General features: G+C 35.2%; 1 protein-coding gene across 1 annotated transcript; it reads left to right on the top strand.

Moving 5' to 3' along the window:
- Window positions 1–11,981: 11,981 nt before the first annotated feature.
- Window positions 11,982–21,668, top strand: LOC138713415 (membrane protein BRI3). Its single transcript, XM_069845501.1, has 3 exons — window positions 11,982–12,276; window positions 17,677–17,837; window positions 20,563–21,668. Exons 1-3 carry the CDS (start codon window positions 12,222–12,224, stop codon window positions 20,692–20,694), a joined length of 348 nt encoding a protein of 115 aa, XP_069701602.1. The 5' UTR covers window positions 11,982–12,221; the 3' UTR covers window positions 20,695–21,668.
- Window positions 21,669–22,492: the final 824 nt, after the last annotated feature.

Genomic DNA, 22,492 nt, shown 5'->3' with positions numbered 1-22,492 from the left:
ACCACTTAGAAAAGGCAGCTATGGCGGAAACCTAAATCATTTCCTTCTCCCATACTCGCTGCGTGTTCCCCTCTGTGCATTCCCCGACGTCGATCACCAATCAGAATCTGTGTCTTAACCGAAGTTGGCGGTGCTAAGTCGCTATTATCGAGACTCTTATTGGATTGTGTTCTTTACTTCCGCTTCAACTGTACACTTCTGGTCAAAATATTTGTCCTCTGATTTCCGCACATGCTCGCATAATTTCGTGTATTTTTCTGGGGAACATTCATACATGAGTTTATGATCAAAAAATATTACTCACGTAAAGACATGTCAATACTCTGGTTATAACTTAAACACACAGCACTATTACTAGTATTCATTTATTTATTTTATACTACCACTTCACTTCACTTTGGCGCAACTGTACTCCCTACGAATTCAGCGCTCGCCATGAACAAGAACTGTAGGAGGGGAGATTAGCGCATGCGCATTACAACTGCATTTACAAAGTGGTACCTCTATAACTATATGCACATTGTTCGCTTCTTCTTCTTATTATTAAAAAGGTGTACTAGTATGGCCGTCAAATTACCCATAGTGCATCTCTTTTTCCGCTGTTGTGATTTTCTATAGTCAAATTAAAAAAATAACCAATTACTTTGCAGATAGAACACCTGATCACAATAAACGTAAGCAAAGGTTTCACGTAACCAGAAACCATGTATAGATAATATCCTACCATTATTTTCACTTCTGTGTGTGTTCGTTATACGGGTGACAGATTACAGTCGCGATTAGCACTTATCGGGATCATGCCCGATCGCGATTACCGAAAATGTGGTGACCCACTACATCCCGTCTGGTCTACAACTGAATTACCATAGAGGAAACCGTACAACCGTATATGTTTGTTTCCCTCCTGGACAACACCTAAAGTTCATACTTCCTTTTTTATGTTTGTTCAATGTTTTTATCCCTTTTTGTTGTTGTTTGTTGCAGCTTGATATGGGAATTTAAAAATGTTATATGCTTTACAACGTAAACTGATACAATTTATATCATTGCTATTTATATTATATTGAAAAAAGATTTTATAACCTATAACATTTATATCATGCCAAAAATGTATATTATTTTGTAATAAAACATTTTTAAAATCAACCTTAACCTCAACGATAGCGTCGTAATGGAGACTGAAATTGAAAATCTGAAAAAGAAACCATTTCCAGTTAGTAATCCATTATTTATTGAAATGAAACATCTTTCAGCAGCCTTATATTGCTCTCTCTCTCTCTCTCTCTATATATATATATATATATATATATATATATATATATATATATATATGAAATATGAATAATTCGTCTGTCATTTGTTAATATATTTCGTTTCACTTTTCTCACATCTGCATTAAATTTTTCCACTACGTCTAATAGTAGCCAAATTCATTTTCTAGCCACTCATTCTCATTTTCGTTTTTATTTCATATAATACAATGGAAGGGGTAACAAACTTTCACAGCAGAAGCTATCACGACTTCCTAAATAATATAATTCAAGGTGATGCGAAACCAAAGATTACTAAAATGTTACTTTCGTCCACTGGGCCGTGCCTCAGCGCGATTATTTTGTTCAGGAAACAGGATTTAGCTCCTGATCGCGAACGGGACGGTGACACACTACAAACCCGATCGCGATTAGGTCGATAATCTCGATTAGTGACTGTAGTCTGTCACCAGTATTATGTGCAAAAATGTGTGAACGATACCACAGGTTAGTATATACAGTTCCGAAGCTCAATACTTACTAAATATGCAAACATAGACAGTTGAAATATGCATCCATAGATACTTGCTAGCCACCAGGATCGCTACTATCGCCTCATCACAGACTCTTTCCCTAGCAGACGATAAAATGTATTGTACTTTCGATATCGTGTTCTTTTGAAAAATTAACACCTTCCTTCCACTATTGAAATACGAAATACATAAGGTTTATATATTATTTTCATAAATTATATATTATATTTTATAAACTCACTTTTTTTCTTAGAATTTATAGTGCAACAAACGTCTCCTTGTCCCATATTATTACTCAAATTATTGTATTTTAGCCATTTACAGTTATTACAACCGATAACGAACATTTCACAGTTTACACAACTTTTCACAACAATGCGAAATACGGCACAGTTAATGCCTTTTCGATCTAGACCAGGCCGTAATATATGTTCGGGTTTTCTATTTCAGTGTATGGAGCTTAGTGAATTATTAAATTATAACTTTATTGCGTATCATTGCTAAGTTTTATTTAGTGTAATGTGTCCATCAGTTCCCTTTACTTCTTGTTGCATAATATGTTGCAGAAATAATTACAAAACTGTGTTATTTTAATGTGAGAAGAATTTTACATGTTAACATAATCTTTTGGCATCAACATTTTAAGTTTAGAATGGAAGCTATTTTGAGGTTTAATAAAAAAATTATATTGTGATTGTAATATAGCACATCTACCTTCCTTGATAAAGACAGAAAATTTATCATACCACTCTTATGAAATTATTGTACTTACGATTGTTACTTCGTCTCTTAGGTAGTAGATAAATACAATAATTCAATACTCAATTGTAGTATTAAAATGCAGACAAATTGAATGTGCGGAGTATCATAAATGTCATTATGCTTAATTATAATGTATAATTGCGAATTTAGGAATACTGTATAAGATATAGTAAACATAACCTATAATATTTCGATATGAATGGCAGGGCATTGGAGACCACTAAAATTAGACAGAAAGGTGCAACTGGGACAGAAAACATAACCTATAATTTCAACATATCGAAATATTCGTGCGGTGCAACTGAAAATTATTGAATCGTACATAAATGAATGCACAATAATTTCGCAATATTTAATCGAAATAAAGGCAGGTAGGTCTATTACACATACGAACAACGTAATTTTCACACCAAAAATAATATTACACCTTAACTCGCAAGGAATTATGTCTGAAGTGTCTCCTAATCATTGTTTTAAATTTTATTAATGCAATTACAGTACATTTTAGAGAAATATATGTTACTTTTTATGTATTCCAATTAATTTATATGGTTGAAACCAAGCCCCCACACCAGTAGCTGCGCAGACCATACGGGACAGGTCAAGTAGAACGTTGCGCTCGACGCCATTACTGTGGCAGCTCAGGCTCAGGCTAGCAGGGTATTAAGTTTCTAGCTACAAATATCCGGACCCTTAATAATACATAAAAATATAATAAACTGTGAAATTATTGTTTATCCTTATTATAATACAATAATAAGTACCCAATATGATTTATAAAACCAATACAAGTGGATTGAATTGCGTCAGTAAAGTTTCATACGAAGATCTGCCTGCTGCAGTTGAACCTACAATATGGTCTACAATATTATTTTTGTCGAAACTAACAATCCTCTTGATATTCATATATCAAATACAATACAGTGTTATCACAGTCTAATAGATACAGTCACGCAACTCATACGTATAAAATATGCCAACATTTGACAGCTGGCGCGACAGTAGCCCTCTAGCGGCAGGCAAGTTAAAAGTGTGCACACGACATATGATAACACATCAGAAAATGGGTTTTGCGTAATTTATTTTATATTTTTATGCTATACAATAAGTGTATATGGTTCTTATTAATTCTACTTTAGAATCCTGGAAGAATTTCACACGCAGTTAATCTACAAGTTTCAGAAGCTGGGAATAAACGTAATTCTTTCTGCTCTTTACAACTGAATCATGGCCCTGATCACGTATCATGGGTTTTTGAAATAATATAATTGTTCGTGCGTGGTCGGTTAATTCAATTCATTCCTATATATATTTATGAATCATTGGAACTTTGTATTTCCTGTGAGAAGAGTAAAAATTAGTAGCTTCAAAATTGTAGGGCATATCGCGTGGTGAACTCTTCTCCCTATTTCCTGAGAAATTAACGATTTTGCATACCGCAAATTGGGGTAAACTCGGCCGCTGAGATAAACTTGAAAATAAAGAAAAGGGGAGGATTTAAACATTAATATGAAGTTCATTATTTTTCCATTTCTTAAAAACCGGTATTTCCTTTATTATTTTGAGTCACAAATAGTGCTGATGCATGGTTTAAATTTTTATGCCAAGTTTACCGCATTTTACATTACATTTCCAGTTTTCACACATAATGCCTAATTTTAACTTATCCTACCTATATAATACGTAATTTACATGCACTTACTGTTAATATGACGTAGGTGAGAACAAATAAATGAACACACAATTTTGTTGAAAAAATTGTAACTTCAATTAACTCAGAAAATGTAGGCCTAATTTTATTTTCAGAGCAGAAGTGATGTAAGTCAAAAATGGGTAATGAGGGGTTAAAGTAAACATTCTGTAAAATACAGCGCAAAGTGGCAGTTAATATTGAATTTATTTAAACTATTAATAGTCAATGAATAGCACGAAGGATATATTAATTGCTACTTTGCGCTGTATTTTACAGAATTTTTACTTTAAACCTCGTTACCTGATTTTGACTTACACCATTTCTGCACTGAACGGCTCAAATAATCACTGGGAATGTAAAATCAACACCAATAACAATCATGCAAATTATTACAGAAAAGATTGCTTTTTATATTAAATTTAAAAAGGCTCTTTTGTTTGTTGAGAACTTAATACGTCTTCCAAATGAATCTACACCAACACATCAGAAATTTATCGACACAGTCTGGATTTATTCAAGAAGTGAATATTTTGCAAAAGGATTACATACTCCATGAAATCTTGCAAAATTAACACCATGATACCTACTTGAATGCTATATAACATTCAACTTTTGAAAAATATAAAGAAAAAAACACGAATACAAAAATTATGGAATTACTTGCATTAAAAACTGTAGATATATTATCCAAAATCGGAATGGTTACACATTTACACATATGATCTCTGCAAAAAATAATACACTGTAACAGGTATTTACTTTGTTTTTATTTAGGCTAAACTGTCCTTCCTGACATACAAATAGGTAACTGATAAATAATAAATGTTTTACAGAACACAATACGTAGGCTACCTACAACGTGGATTATTGGTTATGACTGAGTTATGATTTTCTCTTGGTCTTTAGGGAATCTGAAGAACGACAAATTCGGAGATTTAAACTTGTTGTTACTGCAGTTTTCGTCATTGCACACATTGCCTTTATTCCGACGCATGATTAAAACGTTATTATAACATCTCGCATCCCTTTAAAGCACGTGCTGGCTGTATCACCCCTATGACCAGTGCCATGCCTGCCGCTTGGGCGCTAGTGTCGCGAATGTTGGCAAAAAAAGTGTTGAAGTTGCGCGACTGTATCTATTAGACTGTGGTGTTATTGTGACGAACAAAATGATAATAAAAACGGACAGGAATGAAGAAAATGTAGACCTACTATTTACCCTGAAAAAAAAGTAAAAAGACTTTAATATGTTGAGTGTTACTAATCAATCCACTAAATCTTACTTCAAAATGCATTTGAAATCTCAATAATAATAATAACAATAATAATAATAATAATAATAATAATAATAATAATAATAATAATAATAATAATAATAATAATAATAATAATAGTAGTAGTAGGCCTAAATTATTATTATTATTATTATTATTATTATTATTATTATTATTATTATTATTATTATTATTATTATTATTATTATGGGATATTGTAGCTTTCTCTGTTAAATCAAGCATCAGATCTGAAAAATTTCCTGTTTACTTTGTGATGCAAGTTTTCGTTAATCAGGTTGTTTTTCCTCCAGTTTTTTTAGTCAAGCTTCTTAAGTTTGATATTATAACTGCTTATCTGTCGCATCCTCTGATTGAGGTTCTGGCTGATTTGTACAGCTATTATCAGGCAATATATCTTACTTGACGATATGTGTCTGATCAGTGTAATATGTAGTTAGTCGGCGATGTATGCAATGGAGGGGGAAAGGAACTGGCCACCCTACCCCATTATCTCCTGTCCTAGTTGCCTCATAAGTGGTGCCTTCTTGGTATCACAAATGATGTTCAGACCTGTTTTCGGACAGTTGACTAAACAACAATCTGTCACGTTTTCTTTTACAAGCCAGGTTTTCTTTTTTCAAAGTCCTAATCTGTTCATTCCTTTTCTGTAACTCACTTTCCATTAATGTCAATCTTTTCTTGGGACTGAGCATAATTATAATTGTGTTCGGCACTAATAGCATCAGGGACGTGTGATGCTATTACATTGTCTGGTTCTGAGACTCCAGTAGGCTAACTTACTTCTTTTCACAATCCTCATAGGGTGTTTTTCTACCTAAAAATAATATTATAACACGTAAAAAAGAAATTCTACTAAATATACTTTTAAATGATAAAGTTAAAGGCAATGGAAATTAATATGAATTTAATTTGTTTTAACAATAAACCTATCCGCATGAGATATTCTGGAAAATTAAAGAGAACTGAAATTGCGTCATCTTCCATTTTTTTCATGTGATTTCTAGAAGCAATCTTCTGTTAAATATTCAGAATGCAATTTGTGTTGTGATATTTTGTTCGAATAAAATTATCTCTTCTAATGGCAGATAGCCATCGCAACAGTAGTTCTGCTTTTCTTTTTAGGAGGAAAGCTAGAAATAACACATATTTTATTATAATGCCTCTACCATTTTTTAAAAATATCAGCAATATGTTTGCCGAAATACTTTTAGTGTAAGTTGACAGAATAATTCAATCTACATGAAAGTGCTATTTATTGCCTACATTTATTGAACGTTAAACTATGAGATGCATTTAAATATCGTTATTTATGCATTAAAAGTGATGCTGCAGCCTTTCCTGAAGCGATTTGTGCAGTTAAAATCCTAACAAGAATGCATCATTATGATAGATTGACCAGGGGCGGCTTTTGGGGTAGTGCCAGTGTGCCATGGCACCGCCAATGAAATAAACAAAAAATAATATCATAAAAAGCAGTTGTAATAGTTTATTTCTACACTTTTTTATTCGTATTTCATCTGAACGAGCGCGCGCACAGATCGGGACGCACTCTTGCAGCGTTTTTCTGAACTTTGGAGCCACTTCTGTGTGGCACTGCTTACGTCCATATAACACTGTACAAAAGGCTACTACGTTTCTTATGGCAGACTTTGAGCCGAATTCAGTTTGACTCAGTAGTTAATATTCCGCCCGCTAGAGCACAGCAATGCAGAAATTTCACTAGATGGCAGTGTTGTTGGAGACGTTAGGAAGGGAACCGTTAACCGCAGATTTGCACGAAAACACAAGTTAAAGTTCCGCGCCAAATGTTAATGTAATGTTGCCAATTCAAAACTAATGCACATAACTTGGATTTGAATGTGTAAAGTATTATCCGTTTAACTATATTGAATACAGAGATAGTCATGGTTCTTTTTAGAAAGATAAATATTTTTTTCATATTATGTAACACTGTTTGTTAATGTTGTGTATTATTTGTTTTATTTTGCGGCAACTAAATATCGCTACACTGTTGCTATAGTATTGATGCTTCTCTTAACGATACATGAGATCTGTGAAGGACATGAACATGTGTTTTTCAGGCCGCTGCCTTGGATTCATCGGCCTGTTAAATAAAGTGCAAACGTGTTCGTTTATTATCTATATCACTGTTTATCTCGTGTGTTTTTGCCAGTAATTTTATTAGTTATAAAATTTAATTGTATTTGACTAACAAAACTGTGAAAGTTTTGAATTATCTGTATCTGTAAATTTCGTTGTTAGTTTCGGAAATGTTATTGTACCTGTTACTAGATGTATTATTAACTATACAACTGGTTTAATTAATGTGTTTTATTTAGCATAATGTAAACGTGAGCTGCGATTATCAGTTTGACTAGGGTAATTTGCGTAAAACCTTTTTTTCATTTTTGGCACCACCACCAGAATGCTTTACCGGCCGCCACTGATAGATTCATCAAATGCACACTGGATACATTCACAATCACTATGAGAACCGCCTGTTAAATGCCACACTTGCCACAATGATGATGACGATGCACGAAGGCACTGCCATCGTGATATAGATCACAATGGCAGTGGCGAAGGATTTCAATTTTGTACAGCACAGCAGCGCTCGCCGTGCGTCTAGGTAAGTAACTATAACGTCATTGGTTGAAACGCCGCCCTTCGTGATCGGGTTAAGCGAGTTACATGGTCTGCCTTACGGCCTGTATTAGATCACGATGGCAGTGACACAGCATGGATAAATATATATCACCGCCGTCTGGATTGTAATATACTGCCTGCTCTATGGTAAAATTTAACATTGGAAACGCCGTATAGCAATGTTTCTAGAATTTGCCGCTAGAGCGCGACTGTGACTGCACCATACCGCATCATTTCCAATCTGCAAGTGTTAAAGTGTTGAGGTGATTGTTAGTGATTGTATGATTAATTATTACATCTAACTAAGCTAAATACTCGTTTAAGTCAGTAATGATGAAAATATTGATTGTCTGTGCTCTAATTTGTGTATATAAAGTTTGTGCAAAGTCATAAATTATTGCGAAACGTGATATTAATTTTCGACATGAATTAGGTGCTGTGTTCATGTTTAAAATGGTGAATTGTTGTGTTCGCCTTTGTAAATCTAGACAAGGAAGTTCACATTCAAAAGGAATAAAATATCATGAAATTCCCTCAACAAAAGAACTTAGAGAAAAGTGGCTGGCGTCTATATCCAGACAAGGTGCCTGTAAAAGTAGCAGGTGGGTTCCAACCGATTACTCACGTGTGTGTAGTCTCCATTTTCGTTCAGAAGACTATAGAGAGAACTGCAAGAAAAACAATTTAAAGGCTGGTGTTATACCAAGCATTTTCCCAGCTTACCCCAGTTATCTGCAATCTCGGAAGATTACACCTCGTAAGGAAAGAACCACTTGAGTGAAAAAGGAAAGTGAGGTATAACTTTGCGGGAATTCTGGTAAGTACTTAATTAAGAACAAATTTTTAATATTTGCTTGATTTTTTTATCTTAGTATTGTTGCTAGAAGAAAGTTCTTTTTTTCAGATGGGTCAAATAAATTCCACACAGAAACTTGTGATGAAATTGAATACAAGTGTGAGATAGGAGTTCAAGTTAATCTCAAAGATGATAACAGTTCTGCATGCTGAAGAAGGAAAATTAATAGGCTCCGATCTAAAATTTATAGACTAGAGAAAAACATGGCAGCTATGAAAATTGAATTAGCTGAAGAAAAAAATAAAAAAGCTGTATGTTTACTTGACCAAATAAATAATTTTGGCAAGAAAAGGCCTGAATGGTCAGAATTAAGTATCCGTTACTGTCTAGCATGGAGACTAGTGTCACCCAAGGGTTATGATCATGCGCGAGTGTCCAAATTAATATCAGCCCCTTCCCGAAGCACATTGGACAGATACATAAGGAATGTTGATTGTGATGTTGGGATTTCTCCATTGGTAAAGAGCAGACTCCAAATAGAATGTGAAAACCTGGAACCCATGGAAAAGATTGTTTCAATTATCGCCGATGAAATGGCAATAAAGGAACGGCTTCTTTACGATAGAACAAGTGACAAGTTCTTCGGAATAGTTAATACAGAGGGTATATATGATGAATGCGTAGGAAAATATCCAACGTTGGCAAACAAATTACTTTGTTTTGTGGTGAATGGCCTCTCAAAAAGATTCACAATATCAGCAGCTTATTATCTTGTTAAAGGTTTACAGGGTCAAGAGTTGTATCAATTGTTTAATCAAGTAATCAAAGCAGTAGAAGACTGTGGATTCTATGTACTGAGAATTGTGACAGACAACCATTAAACAAATGTCTCAATGTTTCGACAGTTTGGAAATGGAGATCTGAAATTTAGTGTTCCACACCCTTGTGATCCTCAACGTCTGCTGTTTCTAAGTTTTGATTACTGTCATTTGATTAAGAACATTAGGTCTCAATTCCTAGACAGGGATATGGCTGACGGTGATGGACTAATAAGTTCCAAATATTTGAAGGAAATATATCGTCTGCAAGCGAAGTTGACAGTGAAGCCCGTTCGATACTTAACCAAAAAAAAAAAAAACATTGAACCTACAAACTTCGAAAAAATGAATGTATTAACGGCTGTACAAGTTTTCTCTCCTGCAGTCACTGCCACAGTTGAATTCATGAAGAATAACAATGTCCGTATCAATACCAGTGTAGACTTCTCAGAAGCTGGCCCATCTGTACATTTCATGAAGTGTATATATAAATTTTTCACTGTGCATGAAGTAAGTGACAGAACACAGCATATGAGGCAATGCAACCCGAATTCCATGCAGTTTTATTCTGTAGCTGATGAAAGACTGCAGTGGCTACAGGAATACTTCGTTGGATATATAACAAGGGTTCAGGCTGAATCGAAACGGGCTAAATTGAAAGGGCTAACCAAAGAGACGACAGAGGCACTTCTGTTCACTGTGAACTCTACAGTTCATTGTATTATACATCTTTTGAAAAATGGATTTTTCTACGTCCTCACAAGAAGATTTTCTGGAGATCCAGTAGAGGCTCTTTTTAGCACCGTTAGAATGGGAGGTGGTAGTAACGATATAACAGATGCAAATACAGCGGCCTATGCTATCAAAAGAATATTGAAGTCTGGTCTTATGATACCTTCCAAAGCAGCCAATGTCACTGGAGATAATGAATATTGTGGAGAAACCTTTCCAACTGGTGGCAATAGTATCACTGATACCGGTACCGAAAATGACCTTGTTCTTCCTGATCATGTTTTGATTCTTTTGGACAAACTTACAGTACCAAATGACAGAGTAGACATTAATTTAGAAACTGTCTCCCAAGCTTTGATTTGCGGATATTTAATACGCGTAAATGAGGAGAAAGTAAGTTGTGATTGTTGTATTAGGAATATATCTATGCCTAAAACGTCGACGCCATTAAATGAAATTATCCATCACCAAGACAGAGGAGGGCTTAGATACCCAAAATCGACTTTTGTTGCCTTAATAAAACATTTGCAGGAGTTCGTTGAAGCCGCAGTACCATATTGTACTAAGTCTTCTCAATTAACAAAAACAATTCGCACATTTGCGCATTCTCCTCTTTCAGAATGCTCATTATTGAATTGCAGTATGCCAAATCATCAACAGATGGTTAGCCACATTATAATAACAAAGTTTGTAAAACCACTACTAGCAAATATTGGAAGGAAAGAAACACAGCGTGCATTTCGACCGGTGTGCTATTCAAAGCCTCAGTCCAGGAAAATTCTGAAGTTGTGACTTCAAGGGATGGACATCATTTTTGCCAGGTAAGCTTTTATCTCTGGTATACATTTACACATATTATCTAGTTTAATTAAAGGAAAACTTGAGAATAATTGTGTTTATTAAGCAGAGTGCGTTTAAATTTCCATTATAACTAATGTTACGTATGGTGTTGTATGACCTGCCATCTAGCGGAGATTTTTCAGCAGACTGTATACGCAAAATGGACGTCATAGAGCAGGCAGTATATTACAATCCAGACGGCGGTGATATATATTTATATATATTTATCCATGGACACAGTCTATTGTTCCCAAAGACGTTATATAGAATACGGATTGTTCCTAGTACACACAGCGCTCCAAGCGCCTAGCAATTATCGCGAGAAATGCAAAAAATCACCATAAGCTTCGCGACTGTATATACTAGACTGTGACGATACCATATCTTTCGTTGTGAGAAAAGGAAGAAGACTTTGACACAATATAGCAAAGACTAAATAACTAAATACCCATTAGGTGCTCTTTCTCTCTTTATTATTATTTTCACTTCCCATGTGCCGACAGCAACAAAGATGAAGAAATGGCCATTCGATGCGTACACAGAAGTCAGAGAAAACAATCCGTTTTCATAGACACTCTTTGACGCAGACAAAATCATGAAGAGGTTGGCAGCAGCGTCGATAAATAACAATGAAGTGAAGTGAATCACGTTCACGTTGGTTCTCATTACGGACATCTGATAACATTATGTTACACACATATTAATCATATGATTTTCACTTCCGGATTAGGGGTGCTTGTATTGATATTGTGTGTATCTAATTAAACGAATTAAAAAAGTTTGAAGAAATCTTATGAGTAGGAGTGAATAAGAAATTATTTATACATTCTTGTCAATTGAAATCAGATAAAACGACATGGCACTTCCTCAAGAATATGAAAAACCGCCACCTTATTCTCCGCAACCGCCTGGTGAGTGTTCCACGCATACACATATTCTCCAAAAAGACATTATGTATTGTTTATATTACACCCTAAATGTCTGCAGGAAATCTCATTTAAGGAAATGGGAAATTAAGTGAAAATTAAATTGGAAGATAGGGCTATGTCTGGCAACACTTGCGTAGTGTATTTTTTTTTTTTTAAACTTTACTTGCTGTTGGACGATTGTCACAGAAATGCTTTACGTTGTAGTAACATCATTGATTTATGATGCACACTATCCACAGAAGTAAATACATTCGTGGGTAAAAGTGTAGATTCCGAATGACAATACCGTTTTACCTATTTCTGTCTCATATTTGAGGCACGTTTCGGAACCCGTTTCAATGATAATACAGTACACTTCTCCCCACTCTAATTTTCGGTCACAAACCCTGTACCACTACCTTAATTATAGTCCTAGGAAGGAGGTATTTTACACAGTCGTAGATAAAAAAGGGGAACAAGACAAACTGTAGTAACTTTCGAGGAATATCATTTTTGTTGACGTACAAAATTTTGTCCAATATTCTTTTGAGAAGATTAACTCCATATGTAGATAAAATTATTGCGGAGCATCAGTATGGTTTCAGGTATAATAGATTGACTATTGATCAGATTTTTTGTATTCGACAGATATTGGAGAAAAATTGGGAGTATAAAAGTAGGGCCTACATTCATTCATTCATTCATTCATTCATTCATTGATTTAGTGTTCTGCCTAAGGTCAGGTCTTTCACTGCAAACCCAGCTTTCCCCAATCTTTCCTTTTTTCTGCCTTCCTCTTTGTTCCTCATATGATCCATATATCTTAATGTCGTCTATTATTTGATATCTTCTACCCCGAACTCTTCTCCCGTTCACCATTCCTTCTAGTACATCCTTCAGTAGGCAACTGCCTACTCTTTCTTCTCAGCCAGTGACCCAACCAATTTCTTTTCCTCTTCCTGATCAGTTTCAGCATCAGTCTTTCTTCACTCACTCTTTCCAACACAGCTTCATTTCTTATTCTGTCTGTCCACTTCACATGTTCCATTCTTCTCTATAGCCACATTTCAAATGTTTCTATTCGCTTCTCTTCACTTCGTCCTAATGTCCATGTTTCTGCCCCATACGAAGCACTTCACTAGTCGCTTTCTTAGTTCTTTTTCCAGAGATCCGCAGAAAATGCTCTTTTTCTATTAAAAGCTTCCTTGGCCATTGCTATCATTCCTCTGACTTCCTGGCAGCAGCTCATGTTACTGCTTATATAGTACAACCCAAGTATTTGAAGCTGTCCACTTGCTCTACTGCCTCATTTAGAATTGGCAAGTTTATCTTCTGTATTTTTCTTCCTATGACCATGCTCTTCGTCTTATTTGCATTTATCTTCATCCCATAATGCTCATAGCTTCATTTAGCTCCAGTAGCATATCCTCCTAGATCATATATGTAACAGATATGTCAGGGTTATAGGCTTTGAGGTTAACAACTTTTGTCAGGTTTACTATGCTGCCATCTAGTTGTTACATAAGGAGTCACGTCCTAATACCCATTTGAATTGCATTAGCGACTGAGCTGCCATCTCATGTTCGTTTACGGCGGACGGGTGGCGATCCTGGCGGTTGTTCTCTTCAAAGTGCTGCCGATTTTAACGTAGCGAGGAGTTATCTGTTACATATATGATCTAGGATATCCTTTAATATCATTTCCTCTTTCAGCAAATCTTATGCACTTTATTCTTCTTCCTCCTACTATCACTCCTCCCATGTTCTGAAAACAATTCTTTACTAAATCCTCCAAATAGTTGTTGAACAGGGTAGGTGATAAAGGACATCCTTGACGTACTCCTCTCCCAATTTCACTTCCTTCTGACATTTCCTCTCCTGTCCTGACTTTGACTCGTTTCATATAAAGATTACTCCACGCCAATTATAAGGGTACAGTACATCAGTTATTCATAGATTTAAAAAAGGCATATGACTCGGTTAAGAGAGAAGTTTTATATATTATTCTTATTGAATTTGGTATTCCCAAGAAACTAGTTCGATTAATTAAAATGTGTCTTGGTGAAATGTACAGCAGAGTTCGTATACTATAGGCCAGTTTCTGTCAGATGCTTTTCCATTTCACTGCAGGCTAAAGCAAGGAGATGCACTATCACCTTTACTTTTTAACTTTGCTCTAGAATATAACATTAGGAAAATCGAGGATAACAGAGAGGATTTGGAATTGAATGGTTTACATCAGTTTCTTGTTCATGCATATGATGCTACTATGTTAGGAGAAAATCCACAAACTATTAGGGAAAACCCGGGAATTTTACTTGAAGCAAGTAAAGAGATAGGTTTGGAAGTTAATTGGAAATAGGTTTGGAAGTAAATTGGAAATAAATCCCGACAAGACAAAAAATATGATTGTCTTGTGACCAGAATATTGTACGAAATGAAATATAAAAATTAGAAATTTATCTTTTGAAGAGGTGGAAAAATTCAAATATCTTGGAGCAACAGTAACAAATATAAATGATACTCGGGAGGAAGTCCTGCACCGTGGCATCGCTGTCTAAGGCATCCCGCCTAGGATTCGCGTTACGGAATGCGTACTGGTTCGAGTCCTGATGGAAGAAGAAATTTTCTCATGAAATTTCGGTCAGTGTATGGAACCGGTGCCCACCCTGCATAGTGATGCACTTGGGGAGCTACAGTAGGTAGTGAAAATCTGGTTTCGCAAACCAGCTATAACGGCTGGGGAGATCATCGTGCTAACCACACGATACCTCCTTTCTGGTTGGATGATCGTTCACCTCTGCTTCGGCATGTGGACGTGAGGCCAGCAGCCGGCTGGTCGGTCTTGGCCCTGCAAAGGGCTGTAGCACCATGGATTTACTCGGGAGGAAATTAAATGCAGAATAAATATGGGAAATGCATGTTATTATTCGGTTGAGAAGCTTTTATCAGAGCTAAGAGAGACGAAGTTACAGGAGAATGGAGAAAGTTACACAATGCAGAACTGCATGAATTTTATTCTTCTCCTGACATAATTAGGAATATTAAATCCAGACGTTTGAAATGGGCAGGACATGTAGCACGTATGGGCGAATCCAGAAATGCATATAGAGTGTTAGTTGGGAGGCTGAAGGGAACAAAACCTTTGGGGAGGCCGAGACGTAGATGGGAGGATAATATTAAAAATGGATTTGAGGGAGGTGGGATATGATTGTAGAGATTGGATTAATCTTGCTCTGTTTAGGGCCGAGGGCGGGCTTATGTGAGGGCAGCAGTGAACCTTTGGGTTCCTTAAGAGCCATAAATAAATAAGTAGGTAATAATTACATTTTGGATGAACATATAACCACTGATTTCTCCTTACTGCGATGACTTATCCAGCATTAGTGATTAGAACTGCTTGTTGAGTCTATGGGTTCCCCATAAATTCTGTGTCTAATTAAATTGATACCCCTCTGCAGGCCGGATTTAGGGTTTTAGGTACTCGGGGCACAAATGTTTTGCCCCCCATTATAAATGAAATAGGCCTACTACAGTAATAATAAGTTAAAAAATGTTCCCTTCCACCTCGCTCGAGTGATCTCTCCTGCCCACACCTCTCACAGCAACTTTCCACTCTTATTTCGGTAAGGAATTGGTGTTGCCACTTATTCTTTTGTTTACGGTACATAGCAGCCAATGTCGGCATTGCTGTACCGTGCGTATTGTTATTATCCAGTTCCGACTTGACTAGAAGCCCTGATCACATTTATAAACTTATATTGTGATATATTACATTTTTATGTTGTGATTAGGACTAAGAGCAAAGTACGTAAATTCATTCGTACCTTAGCGTGATAATGCAATAAAAAAGTATCCCCATCACATGCTATGAAGGCACTTGGGGGGCATGGAGGTAGAGCCGCATGCTTTCCATGACCTCGGCACTAGAATGAGGTGGTGTGGTCGGCACCATGCTCCGACTGCCTTTTACCCCCGGGAAGGACCTGGTATACTCAATTTTATATGAGGCTGAGTGAACCTTGGGGCCATTCTGAAAGTTTGGCAATGAGAAAAATCCCTTCACCACTTGGGATCGAACCCCGGACCTTCCAGTCCATAGCCAGCTGCTCTACCAACTGAACTACCTGGCCGCCATAATAATGCAATAGTATAGAAATAACTTATATTCCTGTACAGAACTGTTAAGCTTAATATGGTGAAAAACAAAATAAAACATGACGTGAAAAGAATAATAAAATGATCGTATCATTATTGGCTAACAGAAATAAAAATTAAATTGGATATCAGCAAGGTGAGCCTATGTACTTCTAGAGCATCTATAATCTTTGAAAAATCCATTTTCAAAGTAATGTCTCTTTTACAGCACATCAAAATCAGTTAAGTTTTTCATCTTCCAGGAAGATCCTTATGTTTTTCATACGTTTAAGAGCAGATAATTCTGTTTCTGCTGTGCAGTTTGTCACTGCCAAGGAAATAAATATTCTCAATATAAATTTACGGTTTGGAAATGTACCCTGGCGATTGTTCAGATTTATGTAAGAGTAGAACTCATTGTTTTCAAACTTTGCAGTTCAATATAGCCTTGAAATGAAGACACTCATTGGTAAAACTATCATCAATATCTTCTGGATGTCACTTGACAAACTTGTGTGCCTCAGTCTCCAGATTTTTGTTTGCTGCTCCCTCTGACAATGCTAACAGTGACAAAATATTAAACATGTTTTGCAAGTGTTCCATAAACCTTTTTCCTTCTTCCCAAGTTAGGAATAAGTGAATCAGTCCTTCCTCCTCAAAGTCAACAAAGCTTGGTATCCAGCCCTCAGAAGCACACACATCAAACCCTTTATCCAACAATTAGACACTATGACAAACAATCAGAATACCGAAGCCACTGGTGCGGACCACGGCGACGACAAGCAACAAAGTCCCACACCTTAAATATCGATGTGCTACCAATCTCAATGCCAGTTCCTGATACACACAGCAGATCTCTCCGCACACGTGTACCACACCACTGAAGATGTCCACCAGAGTAGTGGACGAAACGTTTGGTTGTAACACCGACAGACAACGGCCCTCTAGCCCGGAAAATACGCATCCTATCAACACCGGTCGTGAAAGCCAACATTCTAAGATTGGGACTGAGAAGCTTCCTTCCCTTCCTCGCTACGCTTCCTTATGCTAGGTCACTCATCCTCTCCATAAGTTCCTACTATAAGCTACGGTGCATGAATGCATTTGATTTCAAAAGATATACAAAAATCTGTGTCTATATCAGAAATTAAATTCACAGTCTGCAAACAAATAATAAAATAATATGTTATGCATATATTTAATTTATTTAATTTACTTCTAATTTTAATTTTAAGTTAATCTTTTTCCTTCCATTTTTATGTTACAGCTTTTTCGCAGAGTGTTGGAGGGCAGCTACCACCAGGTTATCAGCCATATCAGGGTCCTTCAGCACCTTTACCAGCAGGTTATACTTCTACTTATGGTGCCACAACTGTTACTGTTCATCCACAGGAAATCATCATTGTTGGCGCCTGTCCAGCTTGTAGGGTTAGTTCATCCAGATATTTAGTGTAAAAAAATGTATTGTTACCCTGAGAAAGATTGGGTCGTTGGAATATTCACAGTCCCAGCTATATGACACTGCGCAAGATTGGAGATTCAGAGCACTGATATACAAGATAACATGTAATCGAGTCTATTTGGTTCATTGTTGGAACTTGTTCCGAAACTCGCTAGAAAAACTGCAAGAAGAATGTTAGTGTGTTGCAAATAAATAGATAGAGGTAGATAGGTACTAAAATCAAAGAAACTCTGTAATTTTTATTTTTTTTATAACAAAAGAATTAAACTGACCTGAGATAATTTGTTTTACTCTGATTTTTATCCCCTTCCCAACTGTAAATGAAATGTAGAAAACTTCCAGGTTATGGCTTTATTTTATGAATATGTTTTAATAAATAATATTATAGTAATTTAGATCTTGCAGTGTCATTGTAAATGGGGTGATTTTTCTTTTTAATAGTAACACTGAAATTCATAACGTTTTTAACAAGCATTAAGGAATTGGTTTTAAATAATACCAACTACATTTGAATATTATTGCATGGTGATTTCCTCCCAACTTTTTTCAAACATCAATTCCTGAGATCGTGGGACTTTTTCATCAGGTTCAGAAAAAATTGAGAGCACTTATATGTGGCTAATGAAGGAAAATTAATACATTTACCATCTGACTGTTATTTTATTAAGAATTGCAATTTTTCGGAAATAATTAAGGTAATTTAAATTATGTTCAAAATAATTAATACTTACAGATGCATGTTAACATGTTGAATCCGAAATAAGGATCTAGATTCATCAGCATCTCATTAAGTCACTGCTTGTTTAGAAATTATTGTTCACTTTAGTAAATGTGGATAATTGTAGCATTTATCCAGCCGTCTGGTCTCATTGCAGGCCTTTCCAAAATGCTAACAAAGAATGTTATCATGTTGTAAATTGCACTATAGACTCTCCACCATCACAAAGAGTAAGCACATCCTTTCTTTGAGGGACAGTACATTATTGATGTCTTAAAAAAAATGTACCAGAACGCTTCTTTTATGCATGTTATTGTACTTTCTCAACATTTCGTGCATGTTTTTGTTATACATTCACAATGTAAATAATTCACAATGGTATTACTACAAGTGTTACACTTACAAAAATCATGTAGCACTCTTGTTAGTTAAATAATTGAAGAACTGCTGTACAGTATGACGTGTATCCAATATGGCACTTTTCCTAGTCTGTGGTAATAGATTATCCAAATTTAATGTGCCTAATTGTCTGATGAGTGTCTTCGAAATTATTCACTCCAATGTCTATAATGGAGACATTTTTATTTTATTGAACAACATGGCCCTATACCGATCAGTGATATAACAGTAAAAATGGTCCACTGCTGTGGAGTAACAGCATGTCTGACCGTGAAATGAGCAGGGCCAGATTCAAATCCTGGTTGGGACAGGTTAGGCCGACCTGGTTTAGGTTTTTCCAGGGTTTTCCTTCAACCCATCAAGAGCAAATGTTGGGTAACTTTCGGCGCTGGACCTTGTTTTTTTTTTTTTTTTTTTTTTTTTTTTTCGTTTCATTTATTGTATTCCATAGATCTTACATTAGCATTGAAGGTTTAAAATGTGGAACAAGTCAGAATTTTACAAGATTACAATTTTTGGTGTGATGAAGTGAGTGAGGCTGAGAATTTGCATAGATTAGCTGGCATTTGCCTTATGGTTGGAAAAACCTCGGAAAAAAACAACCAGGTAATCAGACCAAATAGGGATCTAACCCAAGCCCAGTGCAGCTCTGAATCAGGAGGCTAGCGAGTCTGTCGCCTGAGCTAACTTATGTTGTTGGGTCTACGAAAAATATAGGTATAGTGTGTAGGAATCAGATTCAGTTCACAAACCTAAACAATTATTCATCAGTTGAGCTACAAAATATAATACATAGCAAGTAAGTTAATTCAATTTCAAAGCATAAACATTGAATCAGTTGAGATATACAAACATTAATAATACATATCATGCAAAATACTTCAATTTACAAGCATAAGCAATTCAGCCTGGTTGCCACAGTTGGTATAGTACTGGCCTTCTATGCCTGAGGTTGCTGGTTCGATCCCGGGTCAGGTCGATGGCATTTAAGTGTGCTTAAATGTGACAGTCTCATGTCAGTAGATTTACTGACATGTAAAAGAACTCCTGCAGGACAAAATTCTCGCACACCGGCAATGCTGATATAACCTCAGCAGTTGCGAGCGTCATTAAATAATATATAACATTAACATTAAACAATTCATTAGTTGAGCTATACAGACTACTATTCAATTTACAGCATATACAATCCATCAGCCAAGCTATACAAAAATATGCAATATGTAGTAAAAGATTAATTCAATTTACGATCATATTTTAGTTGAGCTATAAAAAATTGTACATTTATGAAATAAACCAATTGGGGGGGGGGGGGGGAAACGTTAGAAATAATTTGGAATGAAAGTGTGTGCGGTACTTTAAAGAGCTGTCAGACATCAATATATTTTCATGATATTTGAAACTGTACACATGAAGGATTCTAATGTTCCGAATTTCCACATGCATTATTTTTAGTGCTTGTTTTTAAGCCAAGACTTTTTATGTAGTGTAGCTGATTAAAATAATAATGAACGACTTTTTCTTTTATTTGAAACGCAGGATTGCGGTCTTTATTAATGCTGTATGTGTTGCAGGTTGGAGTTCTAGAAGATGACTTCACTTGCCTTGGTATATTTTGTGCAATTTTCTTCTTTCCTCTTGGAATTCTATGCTGTCTCGCATTGAAGAATAGACGATGTTCCAATTGTGGCGCATATTTCGGTTAACATTTCATAAGAGGAGATGTAAAATTATAATTGAATTCAGTGACTGTATAAGAAGACTCTGAATTTATACCTTTTCATCTACTGTACTTGGCGGAGGTAATGATGATTCAGAAGATGTGAACTACCAGTAACAGATTATTTATTATAAGTAACCAAATTATTTTGGGAAGAACAACTTCTACCTGATTAGAGGACAGGATGTATTTTGGTTACAGAATAATGGTGATATTAAGGATATTTTGTAACATTTTTGAAGCCTGCTGATAAATGGTGTAAATTTGTACAGTTTTCTTAAAGTAACTTCGAATTCCATATTATTAATACAGTTCCAGTTCCAATTTTACTTTGTGTAATTTGAAAGGCTGTTTTAAGTTATAAGGAGTTTAATGTTATAAGTATAATAATCTAATGCATATTTGATATATTAAAGCAGATGTTTTTATATTTCCTCACTTTGAAGTCTAGAGTAATGTGATGAATTTATTTTTAATAACTATTTTTACTTAGCAAGTAACATGTTCAACACTTATTTCCAATGACACTGTTAAAAGCAAAAGTTAATTGTTGTATAATATAAGCTTCTGTTTTAAAATGTATAAAATACAAATTACTGAATGTAACTCGAGACGCCCCTCGGGTAATGAAATTGCTTGTATATTGTATTCTTCTTCTTCCCTGAAAATTGTAATTAATAACGAAAATTATTTCTGTACTTATTTTTTTTTTTTACTGTACTTCTGAGTAATGTATTTGCATAAGCAGTGTATATCTTGAAGGTTGCTGTGATGCAGATCAATTTTCGATCCCCATTCACCTGTACAATCTAATGTAAGCAGTGTATATAAAGATTTCCTCACTTGCATCCCTCTCCCCAAATACTTAATAGTGATTGCTAAAATCTTGACATGTTACAAGTGAAATGTCGTATGTAAGAACAATAAAATAGCTTTCTCCTTGTGAGAATTTTAAAAACATACGTATGTATATCTCGAAGTATAGAAACAGTGAGTTTGCGGATTTTTCAGATTCTCTATGATGCCACAAAATGTCTCCAGATAATGCAGCTGAATTTGCAAGTTTCTTATCATGACAGGGAAGGTTTAAAAATATATATTATGAAAAGGAAGTACATTTTCATAGCAGGCAAACCGTAATATGTGTATTAATAAATTTCATTTTACTTTCGTAATACGTGAATACAAATTTAATAACATTCAGGTATATAGACTTTACTTTTAATTGTGTAATTCGCCAGTGATTACATTGGCCTTACATGCTAATGAATAATTTTCAGTGATATTTGGTTCATTAAATACTCGTTTTTGTACTTGTATGTATAAAAATGTTACATCGTATTTTATCAGATAAACATGTTTATACTCGTACATAAAATATAGGGCCTATACGTAAATTAATTAAATACTGTTATAAAATACATCATTATATTAATAAACATAAATATATAAGTAATTAAATTAAACTGAAAGGTCACTTGAAACATTAAAGTATGTAAACTAACCAAAGATGAACCTAAAATCTCACAATTTATTTTTATAATAATTTTCCAATAGAAAAAAAAGATGAAAAAGGATCTCAACTTTTTGTAAACTTCCCCTTATTTGTAGGTCTGAAAATTTGATATTGTGTATATTTTGTATGATATGCTTTATATACATTTTGGTTTATTCCACATAATGCCCAGCATATAATCGTTATTGTCGCTTCTACAGTACCATCCCACTTAAAACATTAAACAAGATATAATGAATGAACTAGTTTTTTATCTGTGGTGTTGCAC

The sequence above is a fragment of the Periplaneta americana genome, chromosome 14 (assembly GCF_040183065.1).
Source record: "Periplaneta americana isolate PAMFEO1 chromosome 14, P.americana_PAMFEO1_priV1, whole genome shotgun sequence".
NCBI lineage: Eukaryota > Metazoa > Arthropoda > Insecta > Blattodea > Blattidae > Periplaneta > Periplaneta americana.
This window is presented reverse-complemented; position numbering and strand designations above follow the sequence as displayed.

Excerpts from the sequence above, each read along its gene's own strand:
- LOC138713415 (XM_069845501.1), top strand. The coding sequence starts at position 12,222 with ATGGCACTTCCTCAAGAATATGAAAAACCGCCACCTTATTCTCCGCAA. Across the intron at positions 12,277-17,676 it reads TTATTCTCCGCAACCGCCTG|CTTTTTCGCAGAGTGTTGGA; the intron begins GTGAGTGTTCCA and ends TTTATGTTACAG. Across the intron at positions 17,838-20,562 it reads GCGCCTGTCCAGCTTGTAGG|GTTGGAGTTCTAGAAGATGA; the intron begins GTTAGTTCATCC and ends TATGTGTTGCAG.